Source organism: Elephantulus edwardii, unplaced genomic scaffold, assembly GCF_000299155.1.
Source record: "Elephantulus edwardii isolate Elephantulus edwardi_28Jun2011 unplaced genomic scaffold, EleEdw1.0 scaffold00074, whole genome shotgun sequence".
Lineage (NCBI taxonomy): Eukaryota > Metazoa > Chordata > Mammalia > Macroscelidea > Macroscelididae > Elephantulus > Elephantulus edwardii.
This window is the reverse complement of record NW_006399824.1, coordinates 8,031,601-8,046,743: the sequence shown is the minus strand read 5'-3', so window position 1 is coordinate 8,046,743 and position 15,143 is coordinate 8,031,601. Positions and strand designations below refer to the sequence as shown.

The 15,143-nt window shown below is 38.6% G+C and overlaps 1 protein-coding gene across 1 annotated transcript in view; it reads right to left on the bottom strand.

Annotated features, from left to right (window-relative positions):
- Positions 1-15,143, bottom strand: part of CTNNA3 (catenin (cadherin-associated protein), alpha 3) — a 2,453,748-nt gene that overhangs the window by 811,068 nt on the left and 1,627,537 nt on the right. The window contains exon 11 of the mRNA XM_006889022.1: positions 4,165-4,321. Within this exon, the coding sequence (XP_006889084.1) occupies positions 4,165-4,321 (157 nt within the window). The remainder of the gene's footprint in view (positions 1-4,164; positions 4,322-15,143) is intronic.

The window sequence follows — 15,143 nt, the reverse complement described above, 5'->3', positions numbered from 1 at the left end:
AGGTGGATTGATTCAGTGACTGGGATAATTAGGATGGGAGTGTCGGAGACAGTGCGATTGGCATAGGACAGAGCGGAGTTTAGGGCTGTTGTACATAGGGTCGCTATGAATCGCAAACGACTCGATGGCACACAACAACAACAACAATAACAACAACAGTACTGGTAAGTGAAAATACAACCAAATATTCTGTTACTATTGCAAGTAATTATATATTGCATTGAAACAGGGAAGTAGGGCTCACTGTTAGGCATCAATATCCAACCATTCTTGATATCATGTAATTTTCTTAAACTCTGCTTTCTGAATAAACTCTGCTTTCTGAATAAACTCTGCTTTCTTAATATCTGTCAATGAATAAGGATAGCAAAAAGAAGGATTGATGCCTTTGAATTGTGGTGTTGGAGAAGAGTACTGAAAATAAAATCCACTTCCAAATAAACAGATATATCTTGGAGAAGATACAAAGCAGAGTGCTCCTTTGAGGGAAGGATGGTGAAGTTTCCTCTCACATACTTTACTCGTGTAGCTAAGAGAGGCTATTTCTTTCAGGAGGACGTCATTGTTGGAAAGGTGGAAAGATGGTAAAAAAATGAAGACCCTTAACCAGGTAGATTGACACAAAGACTACAGCAATGAGTTTGAGTGTGTGAGAAATTGTGAGGATGGTACAGTATAGGCTAGGGTTCAGATCTGTTGTTCCTAGGATTGCTATGAGCCTTATTAGATTTGACAGCACCTAACAACAACTGCTATTGTAAACACAGGTCTTCGGCCTGTGTTGGGCACTGACACCAAGGAAGCCATGGTCTTTAAAATTTCTTACTATTCATCTGAAAATTAGACAATGATTGAGCTTGAGAGAAGAAGAACCAATGTCTTTGTGTTGTGTTAGAGAAAAACACTGAATATTTAATGGACTGACAAAAGAATACACAAATGTATCTTGGAGAAAGTGCAACCAAGGATGTTGAAACTTTGTCATACATATTTTGGGCAAGTTTTTAGAAGACAGTCCTTGGAAAAGGACATCATGCTTGGAAATGTGGAACATCTGGGAATGAGACGAAGACCTTCAATGGCTGGATTGACACAGTAACTATAACAATGGGCTCAAGTGTTCCATTGATGCTAAGGATGGCATAGGATAGGGCATGGTATAGATCTATTTATTGTTCATTAAGTCACCACTAAACTTAGACAAAACAAGAAAAAAAATCCATTTCTTTCTGCTAATTGTGACATTTCCATGTGGTAAGACAGTCTTCTTCATAGATTAACTTCCTATTAATTTTATCTTAAGAAAAATTTTGCAAATAATTTCCTTGAACATAGGCAGAAACATTATGCCTGACCCAGAGCTGACTTTCCCTAACAAGAGTAAAGTTATCTATGAGTCAGGAAAACTGAACCTTGAAGCCTAGTGCTGTACTGCAATCCCAAAAACATGTGGTTCAAATCCACCACCTGCTCCATGGAAGATGGGCCGCCTCTGAAGACCTGCTGGAGGGTCATCTATGTGTCCGTTCCAACTCAAAGGCACATAACAACAACACACAGTACATACACGCCATCCAATAATAAAGAATATCTTGATCCAAAAACTTCTACTACAGCATCTGTCTTGAAGAACTATCTGCACACACACTTAATTAACATAATCCCTCATATACAGCCCATTTCTTAGGATTCCCCACTTTCCTTTATGAATAAATATAAAAGCCCTTCCCAACTAAATCTTTACAAACTCAAGAATTTTTCTGTACAATGAACCATGGACTAGCATTGTTTCTTTCGTCAATATCTTCCTTTACAATATAGTTTTATTTTGCAAAGTATTTTTCCTAATAAACATCTTTACATACTTTTATAAAAAACTATGGCCTCCAATTTTATGTTCTTAATAAGGAGAAATAACTCAAATTTAAGGAATATTCTAGAGATGTTGCCTTGGCTAATACATTTATTTTGATAATTCATTATTATTTAATTGTGCTCTGCAAAACATGTGCATAGACCAAGAAGCAGTTGTTAAACAGAACAAAAGGATACTACATAGTTAAAAATCAGAAAAGGTGTGTGTCATGGCTATATCCTTTCAACATTCCTATTTGTGTACAGAGAAAATTATTCTAGAAAAAAACTAGACTATATGAAGAAAGATGTGCCATTAGAATTGGAGGAAGATTCGTCAACACCCTGAACTATACATATGATCCAACCTTGCTTGTAGAAAGTGAAATAGAATTAAAACACTTGCTGCCAAAATCAACAGCATCAGTCTTTAATATACACTACATTTCAACACCAAGAGAATAAAACCCCTCACCACTGGACCAGCATAATGATAGATGGAAAAAAGATTGAAGTTATCAATGATGTTATCTTACTTTTTTTTTTTAATCCACAATCAATACCCATGGTAATAGCAGTCAAGTAGTAATCAAAAGATGTATTGGATTGAGGAAGTCTGCTGACAAGGACTTCTTCCAAGTCCCAAATAGCAAGGCAATCAGTATAAATTCTATGGTGCTTCTGATTCAAGCTATAGTATCTTGTTGGTGTTTTTTTAAAAAAATATTTTATACTCATTTATTTATAAAGTTCATATACATTGTTTTTCACACAGAATCTTTCCCATTTCCTTCACCCCACCTCCACTCACTGATTGTGCAACCCTATGATTAACCTCCTCTCCCACCCATCCTGACCCCTCTGCCGCTACCCTCTCTTGTCTTGGATCCTCATATGCATTCCACAATAATGATCTTACACAGTATTTGTCCTTATAGGACTGAGTTATTTCACTTAGCATAATGCTCTACAGTGTTATCCAAGTTTGGTAGTAATTTACAAAATCAGTGTTCAAAACTCATCAGAGACAAACTAGGATCAAGGCTTAGAAAAACTAGTCTATGGGATAAAGAGACTGCCAAATACAGCCATAAATGCACAGTCTGAAGGCAAGCAGTTAAAATTACCCAACTGCTCTATGAGAGAAAGGTGCACAATCTCCTGTATAATTTAATCTCTCACAATCTCTCTGGGTAGTTATTAGTTTGTTCTGACTCAGCAACTTTTAACAACACCAACAGCACAGAAGTGATATTATTTTTAAATTGTTTAACAGAAAGTATTTCCTTTTTGCCAACATATCATGAAAATATATTATCAGTGATATAAGACAAGAGTTTTAGCAGTAAATCATGGTGAGAATGGAACTAATTAGACAGATACACTAATTGATGCTAGGAAGTCATAAGTATTTTTATATTTTCTTAAGGAATTTTATCATATACTAAAAATATTTTTCTCTAAAAAATTCTAACAAAATCACAAAGTAAAACAAAAGAGGTGATGAAATAATGTAAATTTAGGTTAAATAAAACCTTTAAGGAGAGAATTATCCTTTAAAAGAAAAAAATGTTAAAAGGACCACCAAGTGTTTTACTTCTTCACTTTTACAACCATGAAATCAAAACATGAGTAATGCTTCTAAAGCTAGATGTTTATAAGAATGATTTCATGATCCTCTGGGAAGCCATTTTAATCTATGATGAGAGACTCGAGTGAGCCTCATAAGGAATTTGAAACTTCTTCAATACTGCTATAGTTTGATGTTTAGACTTGTTTCTTTGATTTTATAGTGAGAGCTTAAAAAAATATATGCTACTTGTTCAAGTACCTTATTTTATAAAAAATCAACAAAGTTTTTCCATATATTTTTCCCTCCTTGGTTGATTATTAAAATCTAGTTGAAAAAGAAGTACAGGAACTCAAGAGATTACATAGAGAAGCACAGTGTGAAACATAGTGTAAAACTATGTGTATCTAGCAACACAGCTCAATTTTAACAAAGGAAAAAGATCACATAGTGTGCAATAACAAAATTAAAGCAAATTACTGTAAAAGGGGGGGAATCCAATACTGCTTTCTATTATGCTTTAGCTTCAATTGAAAGTTTTTCTTCGAGAAATAATATAAATTGATAGATTGTAGGACATACAGTGTATGAAGTTCATGATCCTAGAGTAACAAGTAGCATATACTAGCTGCTCCAATACAATCAACTGCATTAAAAAATCCACCAATAAAAATATTAGAGTGCATAAGATTAATTCTATGATAATATCTGATACTTAATTTAAAAGATCAAAAACATACCAGATACAGCAAGGAAGTCATCAATGCTTGTAATGTCATCCACAGCTTCGGTGAGAACATGTATATGATTTTCCCATGTGCGCTTGTACATTTCCATAGTATTTCTGACCACATAGCTTTTAGGTCTTGCAGCCAAAGCAAGTGCAGCATTAATAACCTAAAAGAATGTAGAATGTTCACAGGGTTACTTCTTGAGGGCTGTTAACAACTGTAGATAACTGGCTTTTTGTGCATATGTTCATCCTTTAATAATATGGGAGATGGTAAAATGTCCCACATGTATTTCCTACTTGCTTTTGATGAGAATTTATTTTCAATAATAATTTCCTTTCAAAATTATATTGAGTGGAATGCACCAAGAGCTGACGTATATAGAAAGATAATTGAGAACTGCCTTTAAAAATCTTTATGTTACTCAATGTGAAGGGTGTAGATAGCAGAAAGGGCAACTTACATTGAGCTTTAAAGTATGGAAATACAAAGGAAGAGGAACAATTGTAAGCAGACACTAGTGATTGGGACATGGAATGTGAGAACCATGAATGTAGGGAAATTAGATACTGTTAAGGAAGAAATGGAACGCATAAATATTGACATACTAGGCATTGGTGAGATGAGATGGACTGGCATGAGGCATTTTGAGTCGGATGATCATATGATATATTACTCTGGAGATGAAAAGGTGAGGAAAAATGGAGTTGCTTTCATAGTTAAAAAGTCATTGCTAGATCCATCTTGAAGTACAATATTGTCAGTGACAGGATAATATCCATATACATACAAGGAAGTCCAGTGAATACAACTATCATTCCGATATAAGCACCAACAACAAGAGCCAAGGAAGAGGAGATCGGAGATCAATCGAACATGCAATCAAGATGCATTGATAATAATGGGTGACTAGAATGCAAAAGTTGGGAACAGAGAAGAAGATTCAGTAGTTGGAAAACATGGACTCGGTGACAGAAATGGAGCGGGAGACAGAATGATCGAATTTTGCACAATCAATGACTTATTCATAGCAAATATATTTTTAAGAGACATAAATGCAGGTTATATACTTGGATTTCACCTGATGGTATGCATGGGAATCAGATCGATCATATCTGTGGAAAGAAGCACTGGAGAAGCCCAATATCAGCTGTGAAAACCAGGCCAGGAGCCGATTGTGGAACAGATCACTAACTACTCATATGCAAGTTCAAGCTGAAATTGAGGAAAATTAAACCAAATCCAAGACAACTAAAATATGACTTTGAGTCTATCCCACCTGAATTTCAGAACCATCTCAGGAACAGATTTGAGGCCTTGAACACTAATGAGCGAAGACTAGATGAGTTGTGGAAGCATATCAAGGGTATCATCCAGGAAAAGTTCAAACGGTCATTGCAAAGACACAAGAGGAAGCGAACACCAAAATGGATGTCAGAAGAGACTCTAAAAATTGCACTGGAGCGCAGAGAAGCCAAAGCACAAGGAAGAATTCAAGATACTAAAGAGTAGAATAGAAGATTTCAAAGGGCAGCACGGGATGACAAAGCAAAATATTACAATGAAATGTGCAAGAAGTTGGATTCAGAAAATCAAAAGGGATGAACTCACTCAGGATTTCTTAAGTTCAAGGAACTGAAGAACAAATTCAAACCTCGAGTTGCTATAATCAAGGATGCTTTCAGCAGAATGTTAAATGATCCAGGAAGAATTAAAAGGAGATGAAAAGAATATACTGAGTCACTGTATGTAAAGGAATTGGCAGACACAGAAGAATTTCATGAAACAACATATGAGCAAGAGCAGCCTATGGTGATGAAAGAAGAAGTTCAGAATATACTGAGTCACTGTATGTAAAGGAATTGGCAGACACAGAAGAATTTCATGAAACAACATATGAGCAAGAGCAGCCTATGGTGATGAAAGAAGAAGTTCAGGCTGCTTTGAAGGAAATGGCAAAAAAATAAGGCTCCAGGAATAGATGGTATACCAATTGACATATTTCAGTTAACAGATGCTGCCCTGGACGTGCTCACCAAGTAGTGCCAAGAAATATGGAAAACAACCACTTGGCCAACTGGATGGAAGAGATCTATATATGTTCCTATCCGAAAGAAAGGTGACCCAACAGAATGTGGAAACTATAGAACAATCTCATTGATTTCACATGCATGAAAGATTTTACTGAAGATTATCCAAAAATGACTGGAACAGCACATTAGCAGAGAACTACCAGAAGTCCAGGCTGGGTTTAGAAGGGGTCGTGGTACTAGAGATATTGTAACTTATGTTAGATGGATCTTAGCTGAAAGCAGAGAATACCAGAGTAATGTCTATCTGTGTTTCATTGACTATGCAAAGCATTTGACTGTGTGGATCATAACAAACTATGGCTGACTCTGAGAAGAATGGGAATCCCAGAACACTTGATTGTGCTAATGCAAAACCTATACTTGGACCAGGAGGCAGTCGTCAGAACAGAGCCAGGGAACACTGCATCGTTCAAAATTGGAAAGGGCATATGCTAGGGATGCATCTTATCTCCATACCTTTTCAACCTATATGCAGAACAGATTATCTGGGAGGCTGGGCTCTGTGAGGAGAAATATGGGGTCAAGATTGTTGGACGATTTACCAACAATCTGCATTATGGAGATAACACAACCCTGTTTGCTGAGACTGAAGAGGACCTGAAGCACCTGCTGTAGAGGGTCAAGGACTTCAGCCTACAATATGGATTGAGGCTCAATGTCAAGAAGACAAAGATTCTCACCACTGGACCAATTGGTAGCATCAGGATGGATGGTGATGAAATTGAGATTGTACACAGCTTTAGTTTGCTTGGCTCCACAGTCAACACTCTTGGCATCAGTAGCCAGGAAATTAAAAGGCACATTGCCATGGAAAAGTCTGCTGTTAGGGACCTCTCCAAAGTACTGAAGAGCAATGGTGTCTCTCTAGAGACCAAGGTGCGTCTGATACAGGCCATGGTCTTTGCAATCACTTGTTATGCATCAGAGAGTTGGACAATGACCAAGGAGGATAGAAGGAGAACTGATGCCTTTGAGCTGTGGTGCTGGAGAAGAGTATTGAGAATACCATTGACTGCTAAGAAAACAAACAGATTTGTCCTGGAAAGGGTTAAACCGGGTGGCTCCTTGGAGGCAAGGATTCTGAGGCTCCGTCTAACATACTTTAGACATGTTGTGAGGAAAGACCGGTCCTTGGAGAAGGACATCATGTTTGGGAGGGTGAAGGGATAGCACAGGAGGGGAAGGCCCTGTAGGAGGTGTATTGATTCAGTGCCTGGGGTAATCAGAATGGGAGTGTCAGAGATATTGCAACTGGCACGGGACAGAGCAGAGTTTAGGGCTGTTGTCGCAAGGGACTCGACTGCACATAACAACAACAACAACAGCATACTATATAGACAATGAACATGAATAATAGGTAATGAACTTTAGAGGACAAAGATGGCATCTTCACTGAACAAGTAAAGAATGGCTCAGGGAAGAATGATATTTAAACTAATACTTTTGATTCACCTGCACAACTAGGTAAAGAAAGTCAAATACATGCATATTATTGAAGTAAGGTTTTATTTTCTTTAAGGTTATGTTTAATTTTCCTACTAAACATTTACTCATTTACTTTTTCACTCACTTACTCACTCACTCACTCACTCACTCACTCACTCATTACTTCAGATACTTTTTAATTGTCTTTCATGTATAAAGCAATGCTCTAGATTCTAGGGGCATATCAATGAATGAGATACAGGTAAAAATTTCTGGATTTATTAAGCTTGCGTTCCAAAAGTGGCAATTAGCAATTTAAGTAAGTATGATATATGGTTGTTCCTGCTGACACCCACTTGGGACAAAAATAAAGCTATAAGAGCCCTGAGAGATCCATACATTCCCTCCCCAAGATGTGAGAGTCCATAACTTCCAGCATAAAACCGATTCACAACACACTAGCCCTCAGCCTGCAGGCAAGGCTACACATTTCAGCATTTAAAATCAGGCACAACCACATGTTGGTGGACTATGAGCCAGAGACCCTCAGTTCAATTGCAAAGTTCCATCTGCTGACACACACCTGGGGGTAAAAAAACAAAACAAAAAACAACACGCCATAAGAGCCCTGAGCTTTTCATACGTGTCCCCTCTCAAGATGCTAGAGGCCGTCATAACTTCTAACATAAAACCAATTCACAACACACTAGCCCTCAGCCTGCTGGCGAGGCCAAGAATTTCAGCATTTAAAAATTCCCACATGCTAGTAGACAATGTTTGGTGGAGCTCCCTCATTAAAACAAGCTTGGGAGCAGGAATGGCATCCACTTCTGAAATAGTTTACCTCTGGAAACTCTGTGAACCTGGAAAAAATGATGAAAGTTGTACAAGTGTTCAGGTCTTTTGTTCATAGGGTCACTATGACTCGCCTATGACTCAATGACACTTAACAACAGCAAAATATATGGTAAAATAGTGCTAAGAACTAAGGGGGAAATATAAAGGTGGGCAAAGATGATAAAGAATGCAAAGACAAGAAAGGTAGACTTTAGTAAGACTTCATGGAGAAGAGGACATTTGAGTAAAACCATTGCGGGAAAGAAATTTAGGAGAGAGACATAGGCATGTTCAAGATGCAACAAAGTTGGACAAATTTGATTGGTGGACTGTCTTATTCCAGGTTTGAGTGGAAAAGAAGAGTAGCTCACTATTCTGCTTCTCATATGGCCTTATTTGAAAGTCACTAGAGAATTTCTACAGAGTCCCGGAGGCACAGTTCACAGGATCCTATGCTGCTCACCAAAAGGCTGTGACTCAGGTAATTCAAGTCTACCTGTTCAGCAGGAGAAAGATGGGCAGATTCCTCCCACTTCAATGTATGGCCTTGGAAATCTAATGAAGTTTGCTATGAATTGTAGAATCAAATTGAAGAAGTAAGTTTGAGAGAATCTTTGTTGACATTTGAGCAATTTTCTCAAAACCACATTTTAGAAAAATTAGTCTACCAGTCAAATATAGGATAATACTGCAATAGGTTATAGGAGAAATAAAGAACCTAGACTGATGTTTTGGAAGCAATTAAAAGAATTTGACAAGATGAATTTATAAAAAAAAATAACAAAATATCATGCAGATGTACTAATTCTGTAGAAAATAATAACTTCTGTGAGCATATAAAAACTTCCACAAGACTGCAATAAAAATAGTTTACAAACACAAATTTACAGCAAGACAGCAAATTAGGTAGACACACTGCTCAGACCTTCTACAACAAAGGCATGAGAAATCAGATGAAATATATAAAGAAGATACTCCTGGAACCCTGAACTTCAAAGGAAAAGATGAAGTAGATCAAATATCAACCAGGAGGAGAAACTGAAGATGGTAATCAGTCAAAGAAAACACGTCTAGCTGTAGCAGTGAGTAAATTGTCAAATGAACCAACACAGTGTGACTGTTTTGAATTTTCACAAGGAACGTTCCAATTAAGACAGAAATCTAAACATTTACTCCATTCCTCCAGGACTGTGTCAATTGACATCAGTGACAGGATATCAGAAAGCTGGAACATCAAGAAGATTATTCCCACCAATTTCTCAGTGACCAAAAGTACGGCCATTCCCTGACCAACATGGCGGCTTGTAATTACCCAGCTTCATGCAGCTCCTACCCTGTCCAGGGTGACCTAGACTGTTTATACTAATAATGGTAACTATGCTAAGCTGGACTATGACTAGGGATGATAGAAAGAGAATTGATGCCTTTAAAATGTGGTGCTGATGAAGAGTATTGAATATACCATGGACTGCCAGAAGAACCAATAGGTTCATCCTAGACAGGGTGAAAACAGATTGCTCCTTGGAGGCAAGGAGTCTAAAGCTTTGTCTGACATACTTTGGGCATGTTGCAAGAAAGGATCAGTCCTTGGAGAGGGACTGCATGCTTGGGAGGGTGGAAGGACAGTGCAAGAGAGGAAGACCCTCGATGAGATGGATTGACTCAGTGACTGGGGTAATGGGGTAGGCATGTCAGAGACAATAAGATTGGCACAGGATAGACCAGGGTTCAGAGCTATTGTAATAGGGTAGCGAAGAGTCGCAAACAACCTGATGGCACATAACAACAATAACAACATGCTAATCTTCCCCATATTATATTTTGACTTTCTCTTCTGAATCTCTGGTAGCATAGGGAAACAAACCTGCAATGAAATCCTAAAAGGGATGCAGTTCAAACCTACCAGATTCTCTCCTGGAGGATAAGCAATCTCCTCCAGTGTGATTTACTGTTTCTGAAAACCTGTGTGAGCCATTTATGGTTTGATGCTGCAGTCAGTTTTCTGGCAACTTGACAGTGACACCCTGATAGAGGTAAAAACGATGGAGATACACCGCTCCGGGAGAGGATCAAAGAGTCAATCCAGCTCAGTTTTATTGGGATCTGCAGTTCGCTTATATAAAAAGGAAGACAGAATAGGGTGGATTTATAGACGTGGGACATGCGATTGGTTAGGAGAACCTCAGCCTCGTGCACACCATTCCCAGCTCAACAGAAACCGCAGCCATCTTCCCAGGTGGTGAGCTTTCTCAAGCCAATACAGCCAAACACAGGGGAGACTTCTCTACCCCTTATTAAAGGTCATTGGGAGGCTTGCACTTATCTGGAGCTTAGGCAATCTCTCCTGGCCAGAGGCCCTTCCTTCCTGTCCAACATCCCGCAACACAGTTTGGTTCTAACTTGATGGAACACAACAAGAGCCGTGTGTGTGTGTGTGTGTGTGTGTGTGTGTGTGTGTGTGTGTGTGACATAATAGGATTATATATAGGGTATAATAGAATATAATAAAAATTAAAATATAAATAAAAATTTAAAAAATAAAATAAATCTATTGTTTTCATATATATTACAGCAGTATCTACAATAACAAAAAGATGGAAATAATATAAAGCCTATCCACATGCATTGACTGCCTATAGTGTGCACACAGACTGAGTAGAGTGATATATGTAAAGTTGAAGAACAACAGGGAGCCTTTGAAATCTCTCACAACATGGAGGACCTAGAAGATATGATGGTGAAATAAATTCATCAATCATAATTAGACAAATATTATATGAGACTACTATAAATATTAACGGTGAAAACAAAGCCAGGTGCAGATTGTGGAAAAGACCACTAAAAACTTGTAGGTAAGTTCAAACTGAAGCTAAAGAAATGAAAATAGATCCACAAGAACCAAAATCTAACACTGTCTATGACACTTAAACTTAAAAACCTTCTTAGGGAGTTTTTCTTTTGCTTTTCAAGGAGAGGAGCAAACGGGGGCGGGGAGGGGTTTTTGTGGGGAGAAGGGTGCAACAATGAATGAATGGAATCCCAAAATCTCTGTAGATGTTCATTGAAATGAAAAATAAACAACCTAAAAAAAAAAAAACCTTCTTAGGAACAGATTTGAACACTAATGAACAAAGATCGGATGAGCTGTGTGAAGATACCAAGAATATCATCTATGAAGTACATAAAAGGTCGTTACAAGGACAGAGGAGGAAGAAAAAATGGAGATGAATATCAGAAGAGACTCTGAATATTTTAGTAGAATGTTGGGGAGTCAAAGCAAGAGGAAGAATTCAGGAAGTTAATAAGCTGACTGGAAGATTTTAAAAGGCACCTTGGGAAGACAAAGCAAAGTATTACAATGAAACATGCAAAGAGCTAGAGAGAGAAAATCAAGAGATGAACTTGCTCAGCATGTCTTAAGCTGAAGGAACTGAAGAACAAATTCAAGCCTAAAGTGTCAATACTTAAAGATGTTGTGCGCAGAATATTGAATGATCCTGGAAAAAACAAAAGAAAATGGAAAGAATACACAGAGTCATTGTACCTGAAAGAACTGGATGACACAGTGAATTTCATAAAACAGTATACAATAAGGAGGCAAGGGTGATGAAAGAAGGAATTCAGGATGCTCTAAAGGGATTGGAAAAAAACATCAGGAATTGATGGAATAGCAATTGACATATTTCAACAGACAGATGCTGCCCTGGACATGCCCACCAGCCTGTGTCATGCAATCTGGAGGACAGCTGCCTGGCCAACAGACTGGAAGAAATCCATATTTATAAAAACACACACACACACACACCCCCCACACACACACACCCTGATTCAACAGAGTGTGGATATTATCAAACAATATCACTAGTATCATATGCAAGCAAAATCTTGCTAAATATTGTCAAAAAATGATTGAAAGAGCAGATGGACAGAGAACCACTAGAAATATAATCTGGGTTTAGAACAGGCCATAGCATTAAGGCTATCATAACCAAAGTTAGACAGATCTTGGCTGAGAACAGAGAATACTCAAAGAATGTTTAGCTATGTTTCATTGACTATAAAAAGGCATTTGACTGGGTAGATCACAACAAACTACAGTTAACTTTGATAGGAATGGAAATTCCAGAACACCTGATTGTGTTCATTTAAAACCTACACTTGGACCCAGAGCAAAGAAACACCACATGGTTGAAAATCGGAAAAGGAGTCCATAGCAGTGAGGAGGCCTGAAGTGTTTGCTGCAGAAGGTCAAGGATTGAAGTCTTCAATATGGGTTGAAAATCAAAATCAAGAAGTCCAAGATTCTTACCACTGGACTAGTTGACAGAATCATGAGAGATGGAAAGGAGACTGAGATTGTTAACAATTTCAGGTTGCTTGGTTCCACAATTGACACTTTTAGCACTCTTCTTCTTAAGTGCTGTTGAGTCGTAGGCAACTCATAGTGTTACACTATGAATGAAAGTCCTGTTCACCTGGATAACTTTCGTCCTTTCTCTAGGTTCATAAGATTTCCAAAGGCAATCTATTATGGAAGTAGATGCCACTCCTGCTTCCAAGCTTGTTTTAATTGGGGAGCTCCATCCAACACTGTCCCCTATGGGTAACCATTCTCACATTTGACTCATCAGTGTCACAGTGTTCAGCTCCACAGCAACCACAAGTTACCTCTGTACTGCAAGTGGACATACCAGCATTACATGACCTAGAAGAATGTTTCACCAAAACCAATTAAAGGCTTCGGCCCAAGGACTCAAGGTCCCTGCAGGATTTTAAGCTAGCACCTTGAGCAGGCTCCACCACAGCCTTACTTACATTTACTCTAAGGGTCAGAGCAGCCCACCCACCTTTGAAGGGCAAAAAAGAATAGTCACACACAATGAAAAAAGACTCCAGAAACTTCCTTTGCTTAACTGCAATCAACAGGAACTGCCATGGAGACGCCAGCCATCCCACCAGACTGGCCAACCGACCTCCAGAGTGGAGGGAAACTCCAGTCCCCAAGCCTCATGAGGATTTAGCACTAGCAGTCAGGAAATCAAAAGACAAATTGCATTAGGAAAGTCTGCCACCAGAAACCTCTTCAAAGTACTAGGGAGTAATGAAGTCAGTCTGGAGACTAAGGTATGCCTGATCCAAGCTAAGGTCTTGCAATTATTTGCTATGTGTCAGAGAGCTGGAGAGTGCCTAAGGATGAGAGAAGGATCAATGGCTTTGAGTTGTGGTGCTGGAGAAGAATACTGAACATTCCATGGGATGCAAAGAGAACAAACAGGTTTGCCCTGGAGAGAGTGAAACCAAGTTGCTCCTCAGAGGTAAGAATTCTAAAGATTCATCTCACATACTTTAGGCTTGTTTCCAGGAAGGACCAGTACCTAGAGAAGGACATCATACTTGAACAGCACAAGAAAACTTACATAGGACCTGTCTATCACTACCAACTTGGAGTAGGATTGCATTGGAAGTTCATAGACAAAGTAAGGGAAAAACATACTTCCAACAAGTGGAAACATTAAAAAAAAAAGATCACTTATTGACCTAATGGGTATTGATAAAACCTTTGAGAATATGGCCCTTAGTCATGCTTCACTTCTGAAAATTACTCCTGTAACTTTCAACCAAATCATAGATCTGTAAGGATAAAATAACCTAGAATTATACACTTCTAGAATAATCAAACAGTGAATATAAAAATGGTAGCATTTGCATAGGCAGAAAGAGAGAGGAAAAAGATAGAAAAGAGATAAAAATGGAGAGAGCAGTGTGGTGATTACTAACTTGTGGAAATTATAATCAATATTATGAAACCAAATATTTATGAGCCATTGCATGGGAACCCAATTTACTCTATAAATATTTGCCCAAATCACAATCGAATATTTTAAAGGAAGTTAAAAATTAAATAGATTGTTGTTGTTGTGATGTGCTGTCGAGTCACGTGCGACTCATAGCGACCCTGTGTACAACAGCCCTAAACTCTGCTCTGTCCTGTGCCAGTCACACTGTCTCTGACACTCCCATCCCGATTATCCCCGTCACTGAATCAATCCACCTTATAGAGGGCCTTCCCCTCCTGCGCTGTCCCTCCACCCTCCCAAGCATGATGTCCCTCTCCAAGTACCGGGCCCTCCTTACATTTCCAAGGTATGTTAGACGGAGCCTCGGAATCCTTGCCTCCAAGGAGCTGCCCGGTTTAACCCTTTCCAGGATGAATCTGTTTTCATAGCAGTCCATGGTACCCTCAATACTCTTCTCCAGCACCACAGTTCAAAGGCATCAATTCTCCTTCTATCCTTCTTAGTCATTATCATACTCCCTGATGCACAACAAGTAATAGCAAAGACCATGACCTGTATCAAATGCACCTTAGTCTCCAGAGAGACATCATTGCTCTTCAGTACTTTGGAGAGGTCCCTAACAGCTGACTTTCCCATGGCAATATGTCTTTTAATTTCTTGGCTAATAGTGCCAAGAGTGTTTACTGTGGAGCCAAGCAAATTATAGCTGTGAACAATCTCAATCTCGTCACCATCCATACTGATGCTGCCAATTGGTCCAGTGGTGAGAATCTTTGTCTTCTTGACATTGAGCCTCAATCCATATTGGAGGCTGAAGTCCTTGACCCTCTGCAGC